At 52.9% G+C, this 22,113-nt stretch overlaps 2 protein-coding genes across 3 annotated transcripts; both read left to right on the top strand.

Annotated features, from left to right (window-relative positions):
* Positions 1–13: 13 nt before the first annotated feature.
* FOXRED2 (FAD dependent oxidoreductase domain containing 2) lies at positions 14–10,305 on the top strand. Its single transcript, XM_049822359.1, has 9 exons — positions 14–113; positions 693–1,238; positions 2,825–3,076; positions 3,568–3,837; positions 4,544–4,710; positions 5,367–5,532; positions 6,063–6,304; positions 7,199–7,369; positions 8,150–10,305. Exons 2-9 carry the CDS (start codon positions 715–717, stop codon positions 8,413–8,415), a joined length of 2,058 nt encoding a protein of 685 aa, XP_049678316.1. The 5' UTR covers positions 14–113; positions 693–714; the 3' UTR covers positions 8,416–10,305.
* Positions 10,306–10,576: 271 nt separating this feature from the next.
* On the top strand, positions 10,577–18,887 carry TXN2 (thioredoxin 2). Of its 2 annotated transcripts, none has more exons than XM_049822360.1 (4): positions 10,577–10,675; positions 11,440–11,639; positions 13,278–13,401; positions 18,144–18,887. In XM_049822360.1, exons 2-4 carry the CDS (start codon positions 11,440–11,442, stop codon positions 18,258–18,260), a joined length of 441 nt encoding a protein of 146 aa, XP_049678317.1. In that variant the 5' UTR covers positions 10,577–10,675; the 3' UTR covers positions 18,261–18,887. The 2 variants fall into 2 exon arrangements, with proteins under 2 accessions (XP_049678317.1, XP_049678318.1); XM_049822361.1 differs by lacking the exon at positions 10,577–10,675 and adding an exon at positions 10,728–10,787.
* The last annotated feature ends 3,226 nt before the right edge of the window (positions 18,888–22,113 follow it).

The raw sequence follows: 22,113 nt of genomic DNA, 5'->3' as shown, positions 1-22,113 counted from the left end.
CATGTGACGCGGGGTGGTGGCTCGGCGGGCGGCCCTGCTCGCTCCTCCCCCCTCCCCCCCGCCCCCTCTTCCACCGGCGGCGCGGGAGGAGCGGCGCGAGCTCTATGCTGCAGGTGCGGCCGTTGGCGGGACGGGGCCGGCGGGCCCGCGCCTCACGTGCGGCGCCTCGCGGGTGGCGGCCACGCCCCGCACGCCATTGGGCTGGGGGGGGGGGGGGTGGGGAGAGAGAGAGAGAGAGAACATCGAGGCCGAGACCGGTCCCTATTGGCGGGGGAGTGAGGGCAACGCGTGGCACCCCATCTCCCATTGGCCGATGGGCTTGCGCCTCCTTTCCCATTGGTTGTTGGGGCGCAGAGGTACTGCGGGGGGCTGGTGTCCCACAGGTGTTGCCCTGCCTTCCCACCTGCTGGCCCCACGCTGTCTGCTATTGGCTGGGGCAGGGAACCCTGTGTGCCCATTGGCTGGAAGACCTGGGACCCCTTTTGCTATTGGCTGGTAGGGAGCAGGGCCCCGCCTCAACATCCCCACCCAGGCTTGGGGCCCTGAGGGGCTGTGGTGGCAAAATGGCGGCCAGGCCTGGGCAGGGACTGGCTAGGCTGGGGGGGGGGGGGGGGGGGTCTCTTGTGGGGAGGCCTGCGCCCACCGGGCCCGCTTGCCCCTGGGTGACACCTCCCCGGTCCTCTCCCCCACAGGGGCGGCTGTCCCGGCCCCGTTATGGCCCCGGCGGTCTGCGGGATGCTCCTGGGGCTGGCCTTGTACGCCGGCAGCCTGCGTGTGGTGAGCGGCACTGCTTTCCTCTACCACGACTACTGCATCATCGGGGCCGGCCCCTCGGGTTTGCAGGCGGCCTATTTCCTCCAGCAAGCCAGCCGGGATTACGTCGTCTTCGAGCGGAGCCACTCTCCCGGCAGCTTTTTCGCCCTCTACCCTCGCCACCGCAAGCTCATCAGCATCAACAAGCGGTACACGGGCAAATCCAACAGCGAGTTCAACCTCCGCCACGACTGGAATTCGCTCCTCAGCCACGACCGCCGTCTGCTTTTCCGACGCTACTCCCGCGACTTCTTCCCCGACGCTGATGAGATGGTGCGTTACCTGGAGGATTTCGCTGCCCTGCTGAAGCTGCGGGTTCAGTACAACACGGCCATTGTCCATGTGACGCTGGAGAGGAACGCGCAGGCCTGGAACGGCCACTACTTCCTCCTCACCGACCAGGACAGGCAGAACTATAAGTGCAGGTAATGGGCAAACCCGGGCTAGCCATGCTGCTCTCCACAGGTGTCTTTGAAGTCGCAAAAGCGCAGAATAAGTTAGATTGGAAGAGACCCATAACGGTCATTTCGTCCAAGCCCCCTGCCCAAAGCAGGACCAGTGATGTCGCATTGCTCAGAGCCTTGCCCTGTTGAGGCATGAGTATCTCCAGGGATGGAGGTTTCACAGCCTCTTAGAGCTTTAACAACTATCACAGGGGAAAAACGTTTTGCAGGGATCAGCGGGGTGGGTGGGTGGAATAACTGCTCCTGGGAAGGCATTGCCTTTCACAAGCCACTTTATGCCTCGGACAGCTGAGGAGCTGGCAGGGCCGACACAAACTAGCTGTGATTGCCATCACCGCAGGTTCTATCCTTGATAGGTGAGCTTGAAATCACTTTTGGTTTGGCACTAGATAATTGCTCTCTGTGGAAAAAAAAGTAACGTGGTCGTACTTGTTGTAGCCACTGCTGCCTTTGTTACAAATTTGAGTGAGTCAGTGCGGGGACACCTCACCTCCGTTAACCCAGGTGTGCTTAGACGTATGCCCCAGCCAACCGAAGCCCTGGGCTAGCACAGAGCTGGCAGGGGGGAATGAGAGAAAAGTGGGGCTGTTGCAGCAGAGGGAGCCCACTGGGAGAAAAAAACCTTTGAGGCTGCTGGTCCCTGAATTCCCCTTCCCCTTGTCACACTTACGCGTGTGTATCCCGTACCGCCACTGAGCTACGTTCCTAAAAACCTAGAAGTTACTCGTGTGAACATATGGAGTATATTTCTCACCTCTCCTGAGAACCTCAGCTCTACAACAGCAGGTCGTGCTGGCTGTCACTTGGAGGTGTGCTGGCTGGCAAGCTTGGAGGGGACAGAAGGCAATCCAGGACACCCACGCACTGCAAGCGAGTTGCTCTCAGGAGCTGTGTGAGCAAGGCTGGGACAGCAGACAGTCGCTAGCCTCGGCTGCCTGGTGTTTCTGTCTAAGTCAGAAAAATTTCCTTAAGATTCAAGTAAAAGTTCTTGGAGAGATATAAAAAGATTACTGTATTTAATTTTAGCATTAACAATTAGTGATGTTTTTAATGTGTTTTTGTGACTGAGAGTTACATTTTAAAATACCAAAACCATTTTCTATCCCTCTTAAAAATTACTTTTGTTCTGTTGCATTAAAAGGCAACATAAATTTTAAATCAAAGTAATTTTTTATGCAAAATATAATCAACCTGTGAAACTTTAGTATTATATATATTGTCAGTAAGTACGTATGAGTCGTACTTGCACATTTATGAACAAAGGAGGGAGACATATATGTACAGCACCCACACTGACTTTTGCTTTATATAATGACACTCCTAGTTGTCTTTGCTGGCCTGAGGATAGGGAAGAGAGGAGCAGGTCATTAGGTGAAGCTGGGGAGAAGTTTCTTTTGAAACCATAACCTGTGCAGCTGACCCAGTGTGGCTGCAGGGGGCACATCACAGCCATCTTCCACAGTGGGAGGAGGAAGGAGTGATGAGAGGGAACGATGGCCCCATTCCTGTAATTCCTGCATTTGCTAGTGCTATCCCTGTTTTCGCAGCTCTTTGTTGGTCGCCACTGGGACATGGGTCCCCAACGTGGTAAACTTTCCTGGTTCAGAATATGTTGAGGGTTACGAGACCGTGTCCATCAGCCCGGAGGATTTTGCTGGTCAAACCGTGTTGATCTTGGGCCGAGGGAACTCGGCCTTTGAGACGGCAGAGAATATTCTGGGTGTCACGAATTTCATCCACATGGTGAGCCGGTCCCGTGTGCGCCTCTCATGGGCCACCCACTACGTCGGGGATCTGAGGTAGGAAACCACTCCTTTTCCTCTTTCTAACGCAGCTGCAGTGCGAACAAGGAGAATTGCTTCTTGCCCAGGCGATATGCCACACTGGCACAGGAGAGGCCGTGGTCCTGGGGGTGGCAGAGGAAACATAGGGTGTTCTACCTTTAGGCCCTTGGTTTAAAGCAGTCCAGGCTGCAGTTGCTGAACACAGGAACTTGATGAGAGCTCTTCAAGGTCTGTGTGAAACAGGAAAATGTCCGCTTGGAAACTGTATCATTAAAAAGTGCCAGCTCCCAAGTTGTTCACTTGCTTGCAGTCACAGAGGAGAGCTGAGAGGTTGTGTTACCTGTGCTGTTCCTGTGAGCCCTGAGGCTCTGGGGATAACCTTTGCACTGAAGGGGAGTGTGGGATGCCTGGTGAAGGTGTCCCATTTTCAGCAGCTGAGACAGAATCATGGATCCCACCTCTCCTCCTTTCTTTTAGCCATTCTTACATTCTCCTTTTTTTCATAGAGCAATTAACAATGGCCTGCTGGACACCTATCAGCTGAAATCTCTGGATGGGCTTCTGGAGGGTGACCTGGAAGATCTGGCTATCATCAAGGACAACAAAGGGAAGCTGCACATCACGCTCCGGTTCTACATGGAGAACAGGAACACCAGCGCAGGCATCGACTCCATCACCCTCCCACAGGACGAACTGGATAATTTTGCCACCCGCGCACCTTATGACCGTGTCATCCGCTGCCTGGGCTGGAAGTTTGACTTCTCTATCTACAACAGGTGAGGGAGAAGCAAGATCTCCAGGGAAGCAGGTGTTTAGAGTGAAGGGCCTGAGTGGGGAGGAAAGGGAAGGTCAGGTCCTCTCCTGGCAGCATTGCCCGGATCTCCATGTGCTCAGAGCTACCTGGTGCTGCTCAGTCCTTTGTTTACCCTGCAGCTATGGCCATGTCCCAGTGCGAATGTGTGTGCCGCTGCTCTCTGACTGACAGGCTCTAGAGCTGAGCAAATGGCAATGTTGGGACCTGGATGACACAGAAAAACTTGTGCCTTTTAGAACTTAACATCCTGACCTGCCAGATCAGATGGAGAAAGGCTAGCAATGTTTTGTGCTGGTTTTGGAATGAGCATGGTACAGGTACATACCACTACAGAAAGGTTTTGTCTGCTTATTTTCCCTGAGGATGCAACCTTCACTCCACCTTGGTTTGTCTACTAGTACATCCTGCAGTTGAAAATGGTACTGCTACCTTCGCTGTCTCCAAAATTCACTGTCAGCTGGAATTTGATCTTGTCCAGAGCTACCTTGAGATGAGCACTCTTATCTTCTGGAAGATCCTTGCTGTAGTAGTAAATCCCACTGAAGGCTGTGGGGGCATGAAGCAATGTCTTAGAGTGGCTGGAATATAATGTGTGCCTTATCAGAAACCCTTTTTATTTTTCCTCCCCCGCCTTTCCTGACAGCATGCTCTTCTCTTTTGCACATCAGATCCCTTAGAATGATGCCGGGAAAAGGGAATAAAAAGAAGTATCCTCAGATCAAACCCAGCTACGAGTCCAGGGGCACTCGGGGGCTCTTTGTTCTTGGCACTGCTAGCCATTCTGTTGACTTCAGGAAATCTGCTGGGGGCTTCATCCATGGATTCCGGTATACGAGTGAGTACTAGGCTGTACAGAAAGGGCAGAGGTGGGAATTGTTCCTCCCTTCGAAGGAAAAATTCATAGCTTGCTGCTAGAAAGAGATTACCCTTAGTCTTGTGCTGGCAGTAAGAACGGCAAAACGCAGCCAAGCTGCAGCTGCATCATCTAAAGTGGAGGAGAAGTGACTTGGGGTCATATCTGAAGTTTTTGGTTGTCTGTCTTTGTTTTGTCTTGTGTCTCTCTTGCCCATTGTCTCTTATTTATGTAACAATAGATTTCTGCCTGCCAGATGCGCTGCCTCGTGACAGGCTGTGGGTGAAAGGTCTGTGCTGTGGAGTTAAAACCCAGCGGCTTTGGGCAGTAGAGAGAATTTCCATCTTTATGTGTGTGTGCCCATCCTTATCATTAAAGGACTGCTCAGAAGTAATGAAATATCCCCGAGGACCCCCCCACCCCCTCAGCAACCACTTAGCATCACATCAGCTTTCAGAGGGCATCTCCACTGCAGTTACCAGTGCTTGGGGTGGGAGATCCTGAGCAGGGATGAGCTGTAAAGCTTATTTATTGTGTCCTGCAAGTATCTGTGTGTGCCGCAGCAGAGCGATCAGATTTCTTAAAAGTGTAAGCTTAGATTTTTAAATAAGCTGTCTTTGTTTCTCTCAATGTCTTAGCTCGTGCAGTCCACCGCCTATTGGAAAACCGTCACCATGGTGTCCCCTGGCCATCCACAGTCTACCCTATTACACAGCTGACCAATTCCATCATCAAGCGGGTGAACGAGGCCTCAGGCCTCTACCAGATGTTCAGTGTCCTGGCTGACATCATACTGCTGAGAGAGTGAGTGAGTAATTATTCCCAGCACTGCACTCCATCATTTCATTCCTTTTTCTTTACCATTGCTTCCTGTGGTGCCACCGCACAAATTGTTCTGTTGCTGCCATTACTGTCACATAGACAGCCACCTCAAAACCTGTACCACTGCTGCAGCTGGTGCCGGTACACCCAATTGTGCCAATTACTTCTCTCTCTTAAAGGGCTGAAATGGTCCAGACCTTCCCTCTAGGCTCAGGGGTGTAGTACCCTTTTACTGTCCCCAGGGAAAAGCTTTCCTTGAGCAGTGCTAATGTAGAGAGGAATCCCATAATCCGGGAAAATAATGGAATCTTGTGACAGTATCGGCAGCCTTTGTAAGCTCTGTGGCAAGCCCAGGCCAGATCTGTAATGACCAAAAATAATTACTATCTGATGGCTCTTTGGCCTTAGCCTCAACCAGCTGAGGAGGTGTTAAATCTCAGCTGAGGGGGTGTTAGATCCCAGCTGGCTTTTCTCTGGTGGAAAAGTCCGGTGGTTTTGGTTGCAATTCACAGGAATGCCACAGCATTTGAATACCTGGAAGAGTACCCGGTTGGAGTCCTGGCCGAGCTGGAAACGCAGACGGGAAGAAAGGCTCCCAATGGGCTGTTTGTCGTCATCATGGAGTATGGGAGGAATTTCTCTGGGGCTGACAAGGATGTCTTCTACTACAACCGAGCTGTGGGAGAGGCACAGCATGCCTGGCAGTCCAACTTTTTGCACCCTGTTATTTATTATTACAAACGCCTCCCAACAGGTAAGCTTTCCTGCATCTCCCTGCTAATTATCTGATACGAGCAAAACGGAGAGGGATGAAGATACTTCAGAGCCAAAGGGGAGGGGGGGCTGGTACCTGAAGACATTGTACACCCTTCTCCTCCACTTCCTTTGTGTCTGTCCTCTGGGGCATCTGCCACCGCTGGGTGAGCTGAAAAAAAAGCTGGGAGTTAGCAAGAAGTTTCCATCAGTCAAACTGATACGGGAAGAGCTGGCGGGGGTGGGGGGGGTGTTGTACCAGAGACCTCACATTTGAGACTAGGAACAAACAGGCCTGCTGCGAATTTCCCCATTCCCAAAAAGAGGAACGTTGCTTCCCTTTGGCTGGCATCCTGCGTGTATTTTGCAGGGTCCCAGTGAATGAGGCTGGCTTATCGCCAAAAGAAAGTTGCTCTATGTGGCCGGCCCAGGTCTGAGAGGTCACACAGCGATAGAGGCAGCCAAAGGCAAGGGTTTGAAGATGAGTGTTACATCCAGCAAACAAATACGCTCAGAACAGATTTCCTTGGGAAATGAGCGTGCTGAATCTTCATCTCCAGAAACCTAGGGTCAGCGTCCAGCCTGCCTTGCGCAGACAGAAGCGTGATGGGTAGCAGCATTAAAGCTTGAACGCGGCTCAGCCCGTCTGGCAGTCCTTGCCCAGGGGGAAGGGGAGTGAAGTGACAGGAGGTACTGCGGGCAGGGACAAGGGGCAGCTGTGCAGTGGCAGGGCTGTTGAGGACAGAGCTAGCAGAGGGGATTGCAAATGAAAGTAAGGTAGGGATTAAAAGGTCAGGACAAAAGCTGAAACAGCTGTCATAGCTGCTTTCCACTCCCCGAGCTCTTTTTAATACCATTTTGATTCTGAGAGATTCCCTTAATGTTCTCTTGGCAGAGCGCGAGATGAGACTTCGGCCCCCAGATTGGCCTCTCCCCCGCCCAGATGCCGTCCATCACATTGTGGAGGACTTTCTGACAGACTGGACGGCCCCGAACGCTCACATCCTGCCACTGAGGCGGTTTTTGGAGAACTGCCTTAGCACTGACCTGCGCAATTTCTTTGCAGGTAATTTGAGCACAGGGTCGAGGTGGCAGGAGGAGGAGGAGGGATGTGAGGGACAAGCGACGGGAGCGATCTCTTCTGCAAATAGCCGAGATCTCCCTGTGGCGAGGTGGTGGTGTCACCATCAGTCACACCTCTTTGGTGCAATGCCCAGATGGTAAAAAGTGCCGGTGCTGTGTGTATGTTCCCAAATAGCCTTTGTTCTTGCTTACTACCAGAAAGAGACTGCCCCAGGCACACCTGGATTTAGGGAAAGGTGTATGACATTGGGTTCTATCCCTTTTCTAGCTGTAGCTTTCTTGCTTCCTCCATTATCTGAACGTTCCTTTGTGCCATCAGGTACCAGATCTCTTTTCGGGTACTGATGATGGGATTGCTTTCCCATGAGAAATGGGAGTGCTGGCATGTGAGAGCTGAAGAGCCTCTGCTGCCTCCCTTCCTGGTCTGAAGACTGGTGTGGGAACCTCCTGCAGAAACCTCACGTGGCACACAGAGGGAAGTGATCCTTTGGTACGAAGAAGATGCCAGAGGGCTGCAAGTTCAAATCCAGCTCCTTTTCCTCTCGGAGTGCAGACTGGAGATCCCACCCTGCATCTCCTGAGCTTTGCAGAATTAAGTCAATTACTCTGCTGCCACCCAGGGCAGGGTACTGGGTGGGAAACTCCAGTCATCTTCCCTCACCCTCTCTGCCTTTTGTTTTCAATGAGTCCTCAAGAGTTTATGGGAATTTTTCTCTGGAGGGTACCTCTGCTTGAGCCTGATTTTTGATCCTTTCCCCCACAGAGTCCTGTTTCCTCTTTGCCTTCACTCGTCAGAAGCTGCCTCCCTTCTGCCAGCAGGGGTATGTGAGAATGCAAGGGCTCGTGGGGAGCGAGAGGCTCCGGCGCCACGCGGTAGATGCCGGCCTGCTGGAGGATTACACTCCCACAGACTTTTTGGGCGACAGCCCTCCTGACAGCCAGGAAGGGTCACAGGACCAGCTGCTGAGAGATCACACAATACCGGTTCGTCCGCTGCAGCATCTTGTCAACAGCAAGGACGAGCTTTAACCTTTCTCACTCCACACTGAAACCCATAGGTGCTGTTGTGACAATATTGTAACGGAGATCCACGGCAGGATTCTACCCTTTCCCGTGCACCTTTTCCATCCCCACGCCTTCCACCGACCGCGAGTTGCCAAAGACCTGCTCGGATCTTGCTGTTACGAAGAGGACCAACGTGCTCTGAGGAATAAGCGAGGGGCCAGAATCCAGTGACGCTGAGGCTCCTGCGTTGTCCTTGCAGGGTTCAGAGTTGCCTGAAGATGGTGTTTGTGTTTATCTTGCAGACCAATATCTGCAGCGACGTCCAGGGGTCACACGAGAGAGTGCAGGAACCCCTGGGTAACTGAAAATGTCACGTCCCTCTTCGGAGGTGACCCGCTCACGCCCCACGGCAGCCCGGTGCAGGCTCTCTGCTCCCTGGATGCTGTATGCTGCGTATACTTGAAGATTGTTTGTGCACCGAATCCCGAAGTGGTACTCCAGGCAAACTTCCTGGTATTTTTGCTGCATTTGAGTTAGGGCAGCTGTGTGGCTTGAGTGGAGAGGGGTGTTTTTTAGTTACTGTATAGGTTGGATAATTTGTCATTTCCCAGAGAGCACTACAAGGGACCCTTCCCTCCATGAAGGAGGAGCAGCTTGCCTGGAATGCCTGGGACACAGAGAATTACGCTGAGTTCGGCTCTACTGTCCTCACGTTTTTCTTCTCCCGCACCAAGCAGCCTGAAAGGTTAGCCCCTGTCTTTTATAAAGCATGACCAATATTTCTCCTATTTGCACTATGTCCCGTCAAGAAAGTTTTGGGTGGACTTTGATGTTGTTAAAATGCTCGTTCTCTTATTTGATTCCCCTCCCGTCACCTTGAGATCTTACCAGCAGTGACTGGGAGGCCGTCTGCACTTTATTGCTCCCCTCTCAGCCCCATGTGTTTGTCCGTCGCCTCCCTGCGGGCTCCTTCCACGGCCCTGGAGTTGCAAAGCAAGAGCGGTTTTGAGCTTGACCTTAACAATGTCCCTGTGATTTCTAGGAAATAGAGGAAGGGCGAGAGGGAATCGGCTTTTAACTCCACACACATTTTCCAACCCCTTAGCATGTAGAAGAATGTACCCCTCTGCACTTGTGCTTCCCGCTACCCCTGATTGTGGGGCAGGGGGCTGTACCTACATGTACCTAAAACTCTCCCAATCCTTCAAATTCAGCTGCTGTTTCTGTAAAGCCCTGGTTCCTACCCCGCCTCTGCTTCATCCTTGGAGAGGCTGGGGAGCAGAAGAGGTGGAGGAGATGACAAACGAGTTCTTGCTCCTCTTTGGGAGTAGCGGGCTACCCTAGCGATGCTGCTGCCAGAAGATCTTGCACATTGATGTGCAGCTGGAAAGGGGAAACGATCACCTCCTCCACTGGCGTCGATCAGCAGCCCTCTGTGGGCATTACATCCCATTGCCCCCGCTCCAAGGCCAGCCTGGCAATGGCTCTCGTGGCCTGTAGTCATCTGGGTGGTGGTGCCGTGACTTGCTCCATCCTTGGCAGCGTGGGCTTTTTATTTTGGGATTGTCCAGAGGAGGAGAAGGGCCTGTGACTGAACTGGGCTGACTGGCTGTCACCAAGAGCCTGCACATGCCTTCTCTGGCTATTTCCGCTTCCATCCTCGGATTCCCACGCAAGATCTGCAGGCTCGTTGGCCGCATACGTGCTGCCTTAAATTGCGATTTTTCATAAAAAAAGTGAAGATTTTAAAAAAAAAAAATCAAATAGCACCTGCCAACTCTGTCAGCGTGCTCGGCACCGGTGCCAGCAGCTCCCAGGGAGCAGGAGCTGAGCCCTCAGCCTCGCTCCCGCCGGGCCCGGTGCCGTCGGAGCGATAATCCCCGTCCGGTTTGTACTCGCCCCCGCCGGGAGCCGGGGTTGCAGGTTGCTCCCGGTGCTTCTTCGCTCTGTCGTGCGGACCGGCTGGCCACGGGGCCGGGTTGGCAGGGCTGTGTCTTCCCAGGAAAGCTGACAGAAGCGGTCCTTCGCCCGGTTCCCAGCCGACGGGAGCCGCTGACCGCGGGCGACAGGCACCGGGACCGGCACCACGTGTGGGAGGCGCGCCACGCCAGGCCCCGCCCCTAGCCCCGCTCGCGGCGCCCGTTGGAGGGCGCCGCCGTCAATCAGCACCCAGGGCTCGCCCCGCCTAGAAACAACCTGCCGATCCCCCTAGAGGGAAAGGGATTTGAAGGACGGCAACGGGCCACCAGTCAGAGATCGGCGTTTGGTAGGCGGCAGCCAATCGGTTAGTTCCGTTATTCGCAGCCTTCCTGCGGTGGAGGCCAATCAGCGCGCGGGTGGGCGGGGGCACTAAGCGGAAGTCAGGTTGGGCGGGGGTCACCTCCGGGCCCGGGAAGGTGCGGGATGGCGGCTGGGCCCCTGGATTTTGGGGGGGGGGGGGGGGGGTGTCCCGGATCCGTCCTGTGGCGCTGGGGGAAGGGGACCATCCCGGCTAGGGTGTCCTGCCCTCTGGGGCTGGAGCGGGGAGTCGGGCTTCCGTGGTTGCGGAGGCGGTTCCTGCCTTCTGGAGAAGCAGCGGGGCCCCCGCGGCCTGGCAGGGGTGTCCTTCCCCACCGGGCTGGGGGGGGAACCAGTGGCTCTGGGGGTCCTGTCTCACTGATGGGAGCTGCTGGGACCCTCTGGCTGAAGGAGCCGTGCCCCGTGGTGTCAGGGGAACGGGGATCCCGTGGCTGGGGTGGGGGGACTCTGCCCCGTAGAAATGGGGAGGAAGCTGGAGGGCTTTATAGCGGGTGGGACCCCGCGGCTGTGGGGCTGGAGCTGCAGTGGGGTGGCAAGGGCTGGGCGTAGGGGCAGCAAGCACTCCCGTGTGAAGCCCCTTATGTTTCTATCTAGGGCATCTCCTGGCTTGGGGGCTGCCCCACCGAGGGCACTCTGCTGCAGTGGGACCAGCTGTAGGGTCCCCACATACGTTCTTCTCCCCCCTTCCCCCCCCCCCCCCCCCCCCCGAGTATGTGTACCCAGTCCACATACGTTCTTCTCTCCCTACAGATGGCCCAGAGGCTGGTGCTCCGGCGGCTGCTGTCCCTCACCCCCAGGACGCTGTCCCCACAGGGCCCCCCGGCACCCCACGGCAGGGCCTTCAGCACCTCAGCAGGCTGCAGGAACACCTTCAACGTGCAGGACGGCAGCGACTTCCAGGACAGGGTGGTGAACAACCCCAAACCCGTTGTGGTGGACTTCCACGCGCAGTAAGTTCCCCCGTGTGGCTCTTGCAACCCCTCTGCCGTCCCATGTGCAGGTGTGTCCCTTTCCTCACACGGTGGCACTCTGGGCGCGCCGGGGAGGTGAGTATGCCCCAGGGTTTCCCAAACTGTGGAGCTGCCGACCGCCCTGCTGAGCGTCTGGTGTTAAAAGGTGCTTCTGCCCCTATGGCACAATCCGTAGAGGTTTCACTTGTCGGGTTGCACGGCTGTAGGTGTAGGTACACCCTGTAGGAGAATAAAACACAAGTGCCAGGAAAGCATTCCCCAGGGCAGCAGAGCTGCACCTCCCAAGTACTTGGGTGTCACCCTGGCCCCAGCGTTGCATCATCCTGCAAAAGACACTTCAAGAAAAAACTCTGATATCTCCCTTTTTTAGCTTTGTGGATTAAATGTCCTCTTAAAAACACTAAATGATGTTAACAGCCGTGGGAGAACGCTGCGCTTGGTAGGCCCCTGCACTGTCACATTGTGTCTTTCCAGTTTTCTTACGCTGTGTGCTCTTGAGGCAGGGCTCTTGACAGCAAATGCCTTTATATATTAATAACAGCCATGTGATACCAACGGCAGCAGTTGCCATCGATAAAAACGTTGTCATCCTCTCACCAGTAAAAATATTCCTAGATGTTATCTGCTGGATTAAGGATGCTGCTTATCTTTGTTTTCTCACATATTTTCATAGTCCCACAGTGCTGTCACGTGAGCCTGTTGTGGCTGATTCTGGGCAAACAGAGTATGAAACAGCCCAAAAACTTCTGCTTTAAATAGACCAAACTGACAAACCAAAGTGAATGTTCATGGGGATCATCCAGGGAGGAGAGGACAAATAACTGAAAGCCTGAAACCTGATGCAGAGGGAGGCTGAGGAGGAGCAAAGTTTACCAGAGCTTCAATTTTAAAAGAAAAGGGCACTTAGAGCTTTAACTCTTGTTTTTCTTGAACTGAGTAAGTTCATGCCATCCTAACTGGTGCAGTTAGAGGATGCAGGGGGTGTTTTCTGTATACGGGGCCTCACAAAGTCTGCTGTTGCTGCACCTGGGTTTGGAATAGGTGGTCTGTCTTTGAACAGATGGGATGTCGTTGCAAGTTTTGCAGCTAAAGGGAAATTTCTGTAAACCCTGTTATGAGTGCAGAGAGGAAGTCTATGATCTGATGATTGACATAACGTGATTTGAGTGTGGGCTGTGGCCCCTGCACCCGGCAGCAACACTTGCTCTAGGGCAGCTTTGTGGTCAGCAGGGTCACAGCTCTGCACGAACACACCAGCGAGGACGCAAAGCCAGGTAGGAATGAACAGGCAAGATGAGGGGGCAGGAGGACCACCAAGGCTGGCAGAGCAGACTGCGGTGTGATCGAAATAACACCAAAAGCACCACGAATGCTGAATGGTGACCTCTTCTTCCACTCAGGCCCTCCCCACCACACATGCATACGCAGAGAAAAAACCCTTTGACAGCTCCTTTGTGAGAGAAACGTTTTTCTAAGCTGTGGTTTGGGAATGGTGTTTCCAGGCTGGCTCTCAAATGGAACGGTGATGGTGGTAAAGGCAGTGGCGTACCAGCAAGCCTTCCATGGCTGCTGCTGCGCTTGCCTCCTCTAATGTCCCCTCTCCTCTTTCTCCATCAGATGGTGTGGCCCCTGCAAGATACTTGGCCCCAGGTTAGAGAAGATGGTGGCCAAGCAGGAGGGAAAGGTGCTGATGGCCAAAGTGGACATTGACGATCACACAGACCTTGCTATTGAGTATGAGGTAGGAGCCAGAAGAGTGCGGACTTTCTTTTGCTGGCAGTGCAAAGAAGGTCCCTCCCTGGGGAGAGGTGTGCCTGCATGGCAGCGACATTGGTGGGGAGGGGAAGCCCAGTGCCTACAGGTTCCTGATCCCTCAGGTCACTCATTAGTAGGTGGATTTCGCTGCTTGGCTCTCCTCCAGCTCTGCTGCTAGTGTTCAGCATCCCCACTTCTAATTCTGCAGAAAGGTGTACTCTAAGCCTTGCAGGTGTCTGTCAAAGTGAACGCTTGTCTGGCTTCAAGGAGCCTGCGGTTTTACTGTGTGCGTGGGCTGCCCAGGTGCAGGGCAAGAACATGAAGTAACAAGCCCCAGTCTGCTCTGCTCTTGAACGTGGTTTTTTGTGCAGCCAGCCTGTTGTTTCTTACCCTTCCTTGTTCAGTATTTCCTGATGGGTGATAATGTCCTGTCCTTCAGGCACAGCATAAGCAGACACTGTGAGTTTTGTTTGGACAAGTAGAAGCCAGGTCGGAGAACACACATAAGCAACAGGAGCATGCATCCCCCTCTTGACAAGCGCGGACCTTGCTGCTTACACTAGTGTTTTACACGCCTGTTGGGTGTGTTCCCTTTGCTGCCTTGCTCCCAGGAAGGAGCAGAGTGACTGGAGAAGGCCACAGCTTTGGTTTACATGATTCATTTATTTTTACCCTGTGTCAGTGATTGGGTAGTTTAAGAAATGCAAAAACTTTTCTGACTGTGCTTGCCTCTGTTGTCTCTCCTTGTAAACAACAACTCAGTCTATGAAGTCAGGGCGTCCTGCTGCTGTGTTTTACAGGGAAGAGAGTGCTTAATTTTCACTCGCATATCATGCAGATGGATCTGCTCCCCTCTGCAGATGAAGCCCTACTCCCAGGGCGCAGGCTAGCACAGGAAGCTCCTCAAGTTGCCCAGCAAAGTGCGAACCATCTCCCGAGCGAGCTGTCATTTTGTTGAGCCTGGAGGACATGCTCTGTGCTGTTCCCACACCCTGCCGAGCCGGAAGGAGAAGGAAGCAAAAACAGCTTGTTCCCTCCCACTCTTTCCCAAAGAGACCTTTCTGCCTGTGCTGTGGTGGTGTTCTACCCAGCTGGCGCCCACAAATGGGACTTGCAGCTTCCACAAGCTGAGCATGAGAGCCTCCGGTGCTCTCCTCGGTGGTGACGTGCTGGCAGATACGCCCCAGGTCAAGGAAGATGGCTGCTGGCTCCTGAGCAGGGCTGTGTGTTGCAAGCCCGAAAGCTGCGTAGCTTGAGGGTGCTGGTGAGAAGAAGTTGAAGAGGGTGAGGTTGTTTCAGTGGTGGTCAGAAAGTGCGTAAATCCTAATAGATGCAGGCAAGGTTCTGGTAGCAACCACCCTAAGGAGTAAAGGAGAGGAGAACAGAGATTATTAGCTTAGCTCTTATATTGTTCCAAGCCTTCCAGTAGATCAAATTAGCCGGGATTACAAGAGGATAATCTCAGAAGGTTGGAAAATGGCAAACAAGAGTGTGTGCATGTGAGGAAAGGTCTTTAAAAAGAGGCTGAATGTTCCCGAGTTGTGCGGGTTTGACATGCCACGTGTGCTCTCCCAGTAGATGATGAGTGGGCAGCTGCACAGCCAGCTGTGTACGTGCATTCGTCTTCAGGGTCGGCCTGTCCTGCAGCCCTGGTGGCATAGGTTCAGGCACGGTTGAGGCTGCAGGCAAGGGCCAGCTTCCAGCAATTCATTTTGGAGCCTTATGTACAAACATGTTGAAGTTTTTGTTTTGCAGGAGGGCCTGGGGATCGTTGCTGTGTCCTCCACTCTGAGTGATCCGTGTATCTGATCTTGACCGTTATCCCCATGGCTAAAACCCCATCTCTAGGCAGTGTCTGTGAGTAGGATAGCTGCAAACGGGTAGGGGTAAAGAAGAAATTTTTGCTCTGATCTTCATAGTTTGGGGCATCCTTTTCAAGGCAGAAATTTGGTTCATGTGCTGAGTGTGTGCTTGGTTTTGCTTCGTCTTGGGGGAAGTTGTCATGTAAGAAGATGTGAGCATAAGGGCTGATGGGAAGACGCCAAGTCAAGATCAAAGAGGGACCAAAGGTAGTGTTTGGGAGAGATCAGGAAAACCAAAGGTGGTATTTGGGAGGGATCAGGGAAGATTTATTTGTTTTAAAGCCATTCCATTGGGGATCAGATGTCTGCAGGCTCAGAAAGTTTTTGTTTGGGGGGGTTTCAGCATCTATGCCACCCCTGGAACTCCTCCACTAGCTGCCAGGAAGTCTTCTTCCATCCATGTTTATTCCCCTACCCACACAGCCCCTGGCTTGTTGCCCAATTGCACAACATCCTCTTCAGCAGCCTCCTTGGCTTCGGGGAGGCAAGGCGAGGGGGAGAGAAGCCCTGGAAGAGCCGAGGAATGCCGGCACATTCCTTCACATGCGCTGCAGTCTGCCCTTGGCTCCCAGCCGTCCCGGCTTAGCACGAAGCGGGGACGCATTTCCTGGGACTAGAAACATTCCCGGCGCCCTTCCCTGTCCGGTTATGCCCAGCACAAAAGTTGTTTCTCTAGGGATTCCTCTTTTTATCTAACACATTTCATCTCTGGTTGTGGCCTTTCTCCGCTGCTCCAGCCCGCTCCTGACCTCTTGCCCTGAGAGCAGAATGGGAGAAGGAATACTTTTGTTTAATCTGCTGTCTCTTAAAATTCTTTAGATTCATCTCTTGCCTTGGCCTGTTGCCCGCACGCGTGGCCACTGGGAAAGGGCAGCCCCTTCTCTGGCTGCTGCGGGTGGGCAGCTCCAGAGAGCTGCTGGATACAGGGATGGTCGTTCATCAGCGGAGCTCGGTCCTGTGTTACACCTCGTTCTGGAGCCTGGGTGAAATCCTTCCCCCTGCTTCATTGTGTGGCATCTGAGCTTGTATAGAAGCCCCAGTTTCAGATGGCAGAGAATTCCCTCAGTACGGGTGCTGCCAGGAATAGGCTGGATGGCCACGTTTATTTATTTATCTCTGTGGTCAGTACTGATCAAAAGCAGCCTGACTTTTTCTCTAGAAATGCTCTTCAGGGAGGAGGAGGGTTTATTTAGGTTCAGTGCAGATGGGACCCAAAAAAAAGGGGGAAAAAAAAAAAAGCCCCAACTTTGCATTCTAGAAATTCCTGTGACATTTTCTTCTCAAGCAGCAAAACAAAGTATGTGCTCTGTAACTCAGTGTTAGCTGCTTCTCTGTAGCGCTTCGAAGAGTCGCCTGTTCCTCACCCAGGCCATAATGGCCTGATGCTTGCTGTTGCTGGTTGGGTGTGCTGGTTTTTTTGGTTGGAGCTGGGGCAACTCTGCTCATTATTAACCCACTTTGCAAACCAGAGAGGAGGCTCAGTGGAGCTTTGCCCTTCTCGGGGAGAGACCAGTTGAATGCAGTGCTGGTACTGTCCTTTCTCACCCTTAATATCACAAGGGAGCATGTTGGTGGCACCATCCTCAGCGCTGGGGCCCGGAGGCCTCCGGATCTGCTCCCACCAGTCACTAGGAGGAGCTGAAGATCGTGTGTTGCAGCAACCCCAGCGCTCCCATCCCTTCAGATGAAACTGCACAAGCCCTGGAGAACAGGCTGCGGGGAGCCACGCTGGACTTGCCAGCTGGGACCCAGTGGGAAGGGAAGCACAAAATGTCCCTTTCATCTCAGGCTCCCTATGGGAGAAAAGCTAGCCCTCTCGAGGGTTTCCTGAGGAAGGATTTGCAGATCCTTGCTGGCAGTGGGGCTGACAGTACATGTGGGAAGGCCCAGCAGGCTAGCGGGGAGGCAGCAGGTGACATAAGGACAGGACGTGTTTTGAGTGGGAGGCTTTGCAGAGATAAGGGCACCGAAGCTGTGGGGTCAGAAACACAACCAGATCTCTCTGCCAACGCAGCTCTCCAAGCTCTGGTTGCTCCTTCCCTCAGTTTTGTCCCAGGGGTCTCTTCTGTCACCAGCCAGCCATCAAGTCCCTGGGGAGCATTGTCATCTCCACCGCTGTTCTCTTGGATAATTCCCAGAAAATTTTGTTCTGGGCTAAAAAAGCAGCGCCCAGAGCAGTGCAGCTGCCTGCTGTCTCTGGTCAGAGGGACTTTTTCACTTCTCACTTAATCATCAGGGTTCTGTAGTGGACAGCCACTGGTGTCTGACCAGCTAAACCACTGAAAACAGAAGCAGAAAAGGAAAGATGGGTTGGAGGGCGTTGTCATTACCACGATAAGATGGAACAGGAAATCTGCCTGTGCAGTGATGCGGGGGGTGAACCTCCTCCAGTTCCAGTCCTGTCTGGGGAAGAACATGGTCCAGTCCGATACCACCCTGGCCATAAAAAGTCCAAAGGTTGTCATGTCTGAGAGGTGCCCTGGTAAAAGACTGGGTTTGTTTGCTTATGATAGGACAAAAGGGAAGGAGAATAGGAATTTGTACTGGAGAGGGGAGAAAAGCTTTGCCTTGGTTTTATATTAGCTTTGGTTTTGTCTTTAAAATTTTGGGTCTGTCTTAAACTCAAAAAGCTCAGCCTTGACTTAAGCAGTGTGACGTAAGTCACTGCAGAGATGAGGCCACGGGGAGAGGAGGAACACAGAGCTCAGCTGGCCTGCGTTTTGCGGGTGGACATGTTACCCTTGAGCAGCGTATGCTCAGCTCCCTTGTAGCCACTTCTTCTGTAGAGCTCCATTTGGGGCCTGGGTGCAGATGGGCTTCCCGCAGCCTCTGCTTACCTGTGTCTCCTTATTTCTCTTGCTCGCAGGTGTCAGCAGTGCCAACCGTGCTGGCTATGAAGAACGGAGACGTTGTGGATAAGTTTGTGGGGATAAAGGACGAGGATCAGCTGGAGGCATTCCTCAAGAAACTCATCGGAGCCTGAAGTACAAGGGTGGCTGTACCCCTGCCTCTGGACACGTCCATGTCCTTGCCTGAGAGAGCTGAGGGGCACATGAACTGTTTGCCTTGTACAACCTGGGGTTTTCTTCTGGTTTGGGGTTTTTAGGAGATGGACAGTGTTGTAACCCTTCCTTTCCACTCCCCCTTCTCTTGAGCAGCAGTAGTTGTAAAGGGCACAGAGGAGCGGAGCTGCTTATTCTCAAAATGGGGAATGCAGCTGGAATTAGGGGCCTGTGTTTATCAGCAAAGAGCTGACGTGCGGTGCTGCTGCTGAGTTAAGAGGAGGAATGTTTTTCTCTTTGCCTAGCATCTGATAGCCCAGAGCAGAGGGCAGCTGCTCCCTGCAAGATGTGGGTACATACCTGCCCTGGGTGGGTTTGTTTAAAGCTGAGAATGCCTCTGCCTTGTCTGTGAAACCTGTCTCTCTGTCCCTCTGTCCTCGTGTTGCTGGGACAGGTACAATTCCTCTACCAATCCATGGGCTCCTGTCATGATTTTATAAGAGAAAATAGAAGTAGTTTATGGATCTCCTTTTGTAGGTCTGTAATAAAGAGAACTTTATTGGTTGCTGCTGTCTGGCTGGAGAATAAAACTTGATTCTCAGAAATCACAGGAAAGTCCCTTTTCTGTCCAGAGAGGTGAGAGGGAGTATCAGCAGCACAGTGGCTGGTTTCTAATGATGGGCTGGGAGAGCGCAAGTTGTCACTTGATCCTTACTAAAAGGTAATGTGCTGAAAAACAAACAAGTGGATAACTTTCACAGGGCTTTCAGTGCTGCTTCTAGGACCCCCTCTGGGTGCTGTGGGATGCCGGAGGAAGGACACGGCTCATTGCACACAAGGACCTTGAGGTGTGCTTGCTCCCCACCCCCACCCCCGGTGTTTTTCTCACTCCTTTCTTGCCCAAGGAGCCTGAGAGCCTCCTCCTCCCTTGCGTGAATGATTAAATCTGCTCACGCAGGTGAGCCCTGCCAACAGGCGGTCTTTTGACTTCAATTGCCCTGACCTTTAGACTAAGGGAGGCAGTTGTGTGCTCAGTATCACAAGCAGCCTTCAGCTCTTCCCTTCTCTTCCTCCTCCTCCCCATATACACCTGTTTCCAGTCAACCTGGCTTCTAAGTGCTCCCGGCCTCCTCATGCGCTTGTAGGCAGAGTACAGCACCAGGGCTGATGCCTTCTGTAATGCTTAATTCCACTTTGCTTATCTAAGCTGCATGAGAACATTGTAAGTGCTTAATAACCATGTACAAGCTGCTTTTCTTTTTTTCATTCCCAGCTTCTGTTTCCTTCAATCACTCTTAACCCTGCTTTGGCTCTGCTCCATTTCACCTCCCTGGCATAGGTTGCTACGAACGGCGAGGCAATTTTTTTTTTCTGCACCTTTGCAATAACAATTTATGACCTTTGAAAGAGCAGGGAAGTGGCGATCCAAGTCCTGCGTGTCCTTCCGCAACGGCAGTGCTGCAGGCATCGCTGTGCCCACCTATTTCCATCGCCCCTGGGGCCTGGGCAGCAGCACGAGGTGGTGCTGGTTCCCTGAGATGGGCACCTCCCTGTCCAGGCTGGGCTGATCTCACCCCCGGTGTGCTGCTAGAGGTGATGTCATTTGGATGTAACACGGTAAAGAACTGTTGGTTGGTTGTGATCAGCAAAAACCAGCATTTTATTTTATTTGGGAGACCACAGAAGCTATGCTGTTCATGTCCTGCTCGTGTTTCAGGCTGGGCAATTTGCCCTGCAGTTTCAGTGTTCCTGCTCTGTAAACACTTCTAGTAAAGACTCCCCATTTTCCTGCATGAGCAGGAAAAGTAGGGGAACAGCGTCACATACCCGACAATAGTCAATTTTCATGCTTCACCATCCTACAGAACAGGAAAAAACACAGTGACTTTGCATTGTGTAATGAAGAGGCAGTATAAATTAGCTATTTTATCACTTCCTTCTAAGGAAAAGTGGAGCTGAGGTGCCATTCAGCTATTAAAGTGCCAGCACGCTTTAGGGTGCATTATGTGAAAGCCACAACTGTTCCTTTGAGATAAATGCTTAAGACCCACCTACGTGGTGCCCTGTGGAAATCCTTCAGAAACAGCGTAACTGGTGGAGAGGAGGAGGGGTTTGGGGGCAGCTTGAGATTCCTCGAGCGCTTTGCCCGGTTTTCACCACAGGACAGGGCTCAAAGCACAAGGATGTTTTTTGTGGCAGGATCCTAATTCAGCTCCCTGTTTGCTGACTGCTGGGGGAGGCTTCAGGGATTCCCACAGCTGCTGTTAGTAACAGAGGAGGTGCAAGTGGGAAGCACTACCAGCCCTGTATTTACTTAGCGGTTAAAAGAGGGGTTGCACAGCAATTTTCGTGCCACCTGAATGTGATGTTGGTCTTTCCTGAGAGAAGAGAGCTGAAGCAATAGGTAATTCCTCAGCAGTAGCTGCTTTCTCCACGTCAGCTGCGAAAATGTTTCCTCTCTGCTCGCTCCAGCAAGGATGCCTTTCGGAGTTAAGCACATCGAATGCTCCTCTGCTCTGTTAAGCATTTGCTCTCTCCTTTCCGAGGCTGCCTATATTACAGCAGCTTTCTCAGCTTCTGGTGTTCCTGGTTTCTATTTTAAGAGGACGTGGTGGTTGGAGCCTTCCCGAGGGGAGCAAAGCTCAGCTAAACCCGCTTCTCCCTCCCCAGGTACGTTCTGAACCCGACATAAGGTCTGAACCCTTGCAAAGGTCAGGCGCAGTGCCTGCATCCTCACAGTCTTGGCCAAGGTGCCCGATTCCAGGCAAGCGGAGGTTTTCCTTTTGTTTCTGTTGTCTTTACGCTTGCATCAAGCCCTAACGCAGCTGCTCCTTCCCCCAGGACGTTTGTGCCTGCCTGCTGAACTCCACGTTCGCCTCCCACCGCTCCGGGCCACGGCGAATGCCTGCAAGGAGGGAGAGCTGCACTACCTTCTCTGCTAGGGGTGCTACGCCGAGACCAGCTTCGAGTGCTGGAGGAGGATGGAAAATTCAGGTTGCCTGGCTTGCAGCGCACAGGGGGCTGCGTAGAGGTGGTCCTCTACAGCTTCGAAGGGGACGGTTTTGGCCACGGTTGGCTCCAATGAGGTCTGGCCTCAGCAGCCCGGCCACCCAGCGCTGACAGTAAATCCTTTGCTTTATCAACATACGATGCGATTCCTCCCCTGCAAAGAACGAAACAAAGACCGGCTCCGTGTCAACAGGGAAGCGGCCGCCCCTGACGCTGCCATAGGCAGGGCCTTTCACCAGCCCGGCCAGGCTGTTTGCCCTAAACAGTTTGTTAAATCACTTTGAGCTTCCCCCCACAAGCCCACCTCATTTTTCTCAACTAAGTAATTATTGCCGATTCTGTCCGAATCCTATTAAATTCTCCAACCCTGCAAGGCTGTTAGCAGCGACGTTAAACTCAGCGTTGTTCAAAACCGTTGCTGAATAGTGTCAAGTGCTCGGTCGGAGTTTCAGCGTCCTGCAAGTTAAGGAATAACAGCTTGCACAGCTGCAATATCCTAAGCAATAAAAAGATAAGATAAAAACTACCATAGGCTTGACTGCCAGACCAAAACCAAACCAGATCACCTGTTACGCAGTCCCGGCCTCGTTACCTGCCCCTGCAACCCACCCAGGCTCAAGTCCATCACTGCACAAGGGTGCTTTCCTGCCGTTCTCGAGGAACACGGGGCACGGTTGTGAGCTTCGTGGTTTCTCTGCCTCTACAGCTTTGTAACTTCAGCAACACTTTCCCTCTTAAAACCTTTCTCAGACAAAAAACAGAGGCTGCAACTCATGGCAAGAGCAGTAGCTGCAGGCTGGGTGCGATGCCGGAGGTGGCTGCTGT

Source organism: Accipiter gentilis, chromosome 18 (genome assembly GCF_929443795.1).
Source record: "Accipiter gentilis chromosome 18, bAccGen1.1, whole genome shotgun sequence".
Lineage (NCBI taxonomy): Eukaryota > Metazoa > Chordata > Aves > Accipitriformes > Accipitridae > Astur > Astur gentilis.
Note: the sequence above shows the minus strand (reverse complement) of the source record. Positions and strands in the feature narration are given on the sequence as shown.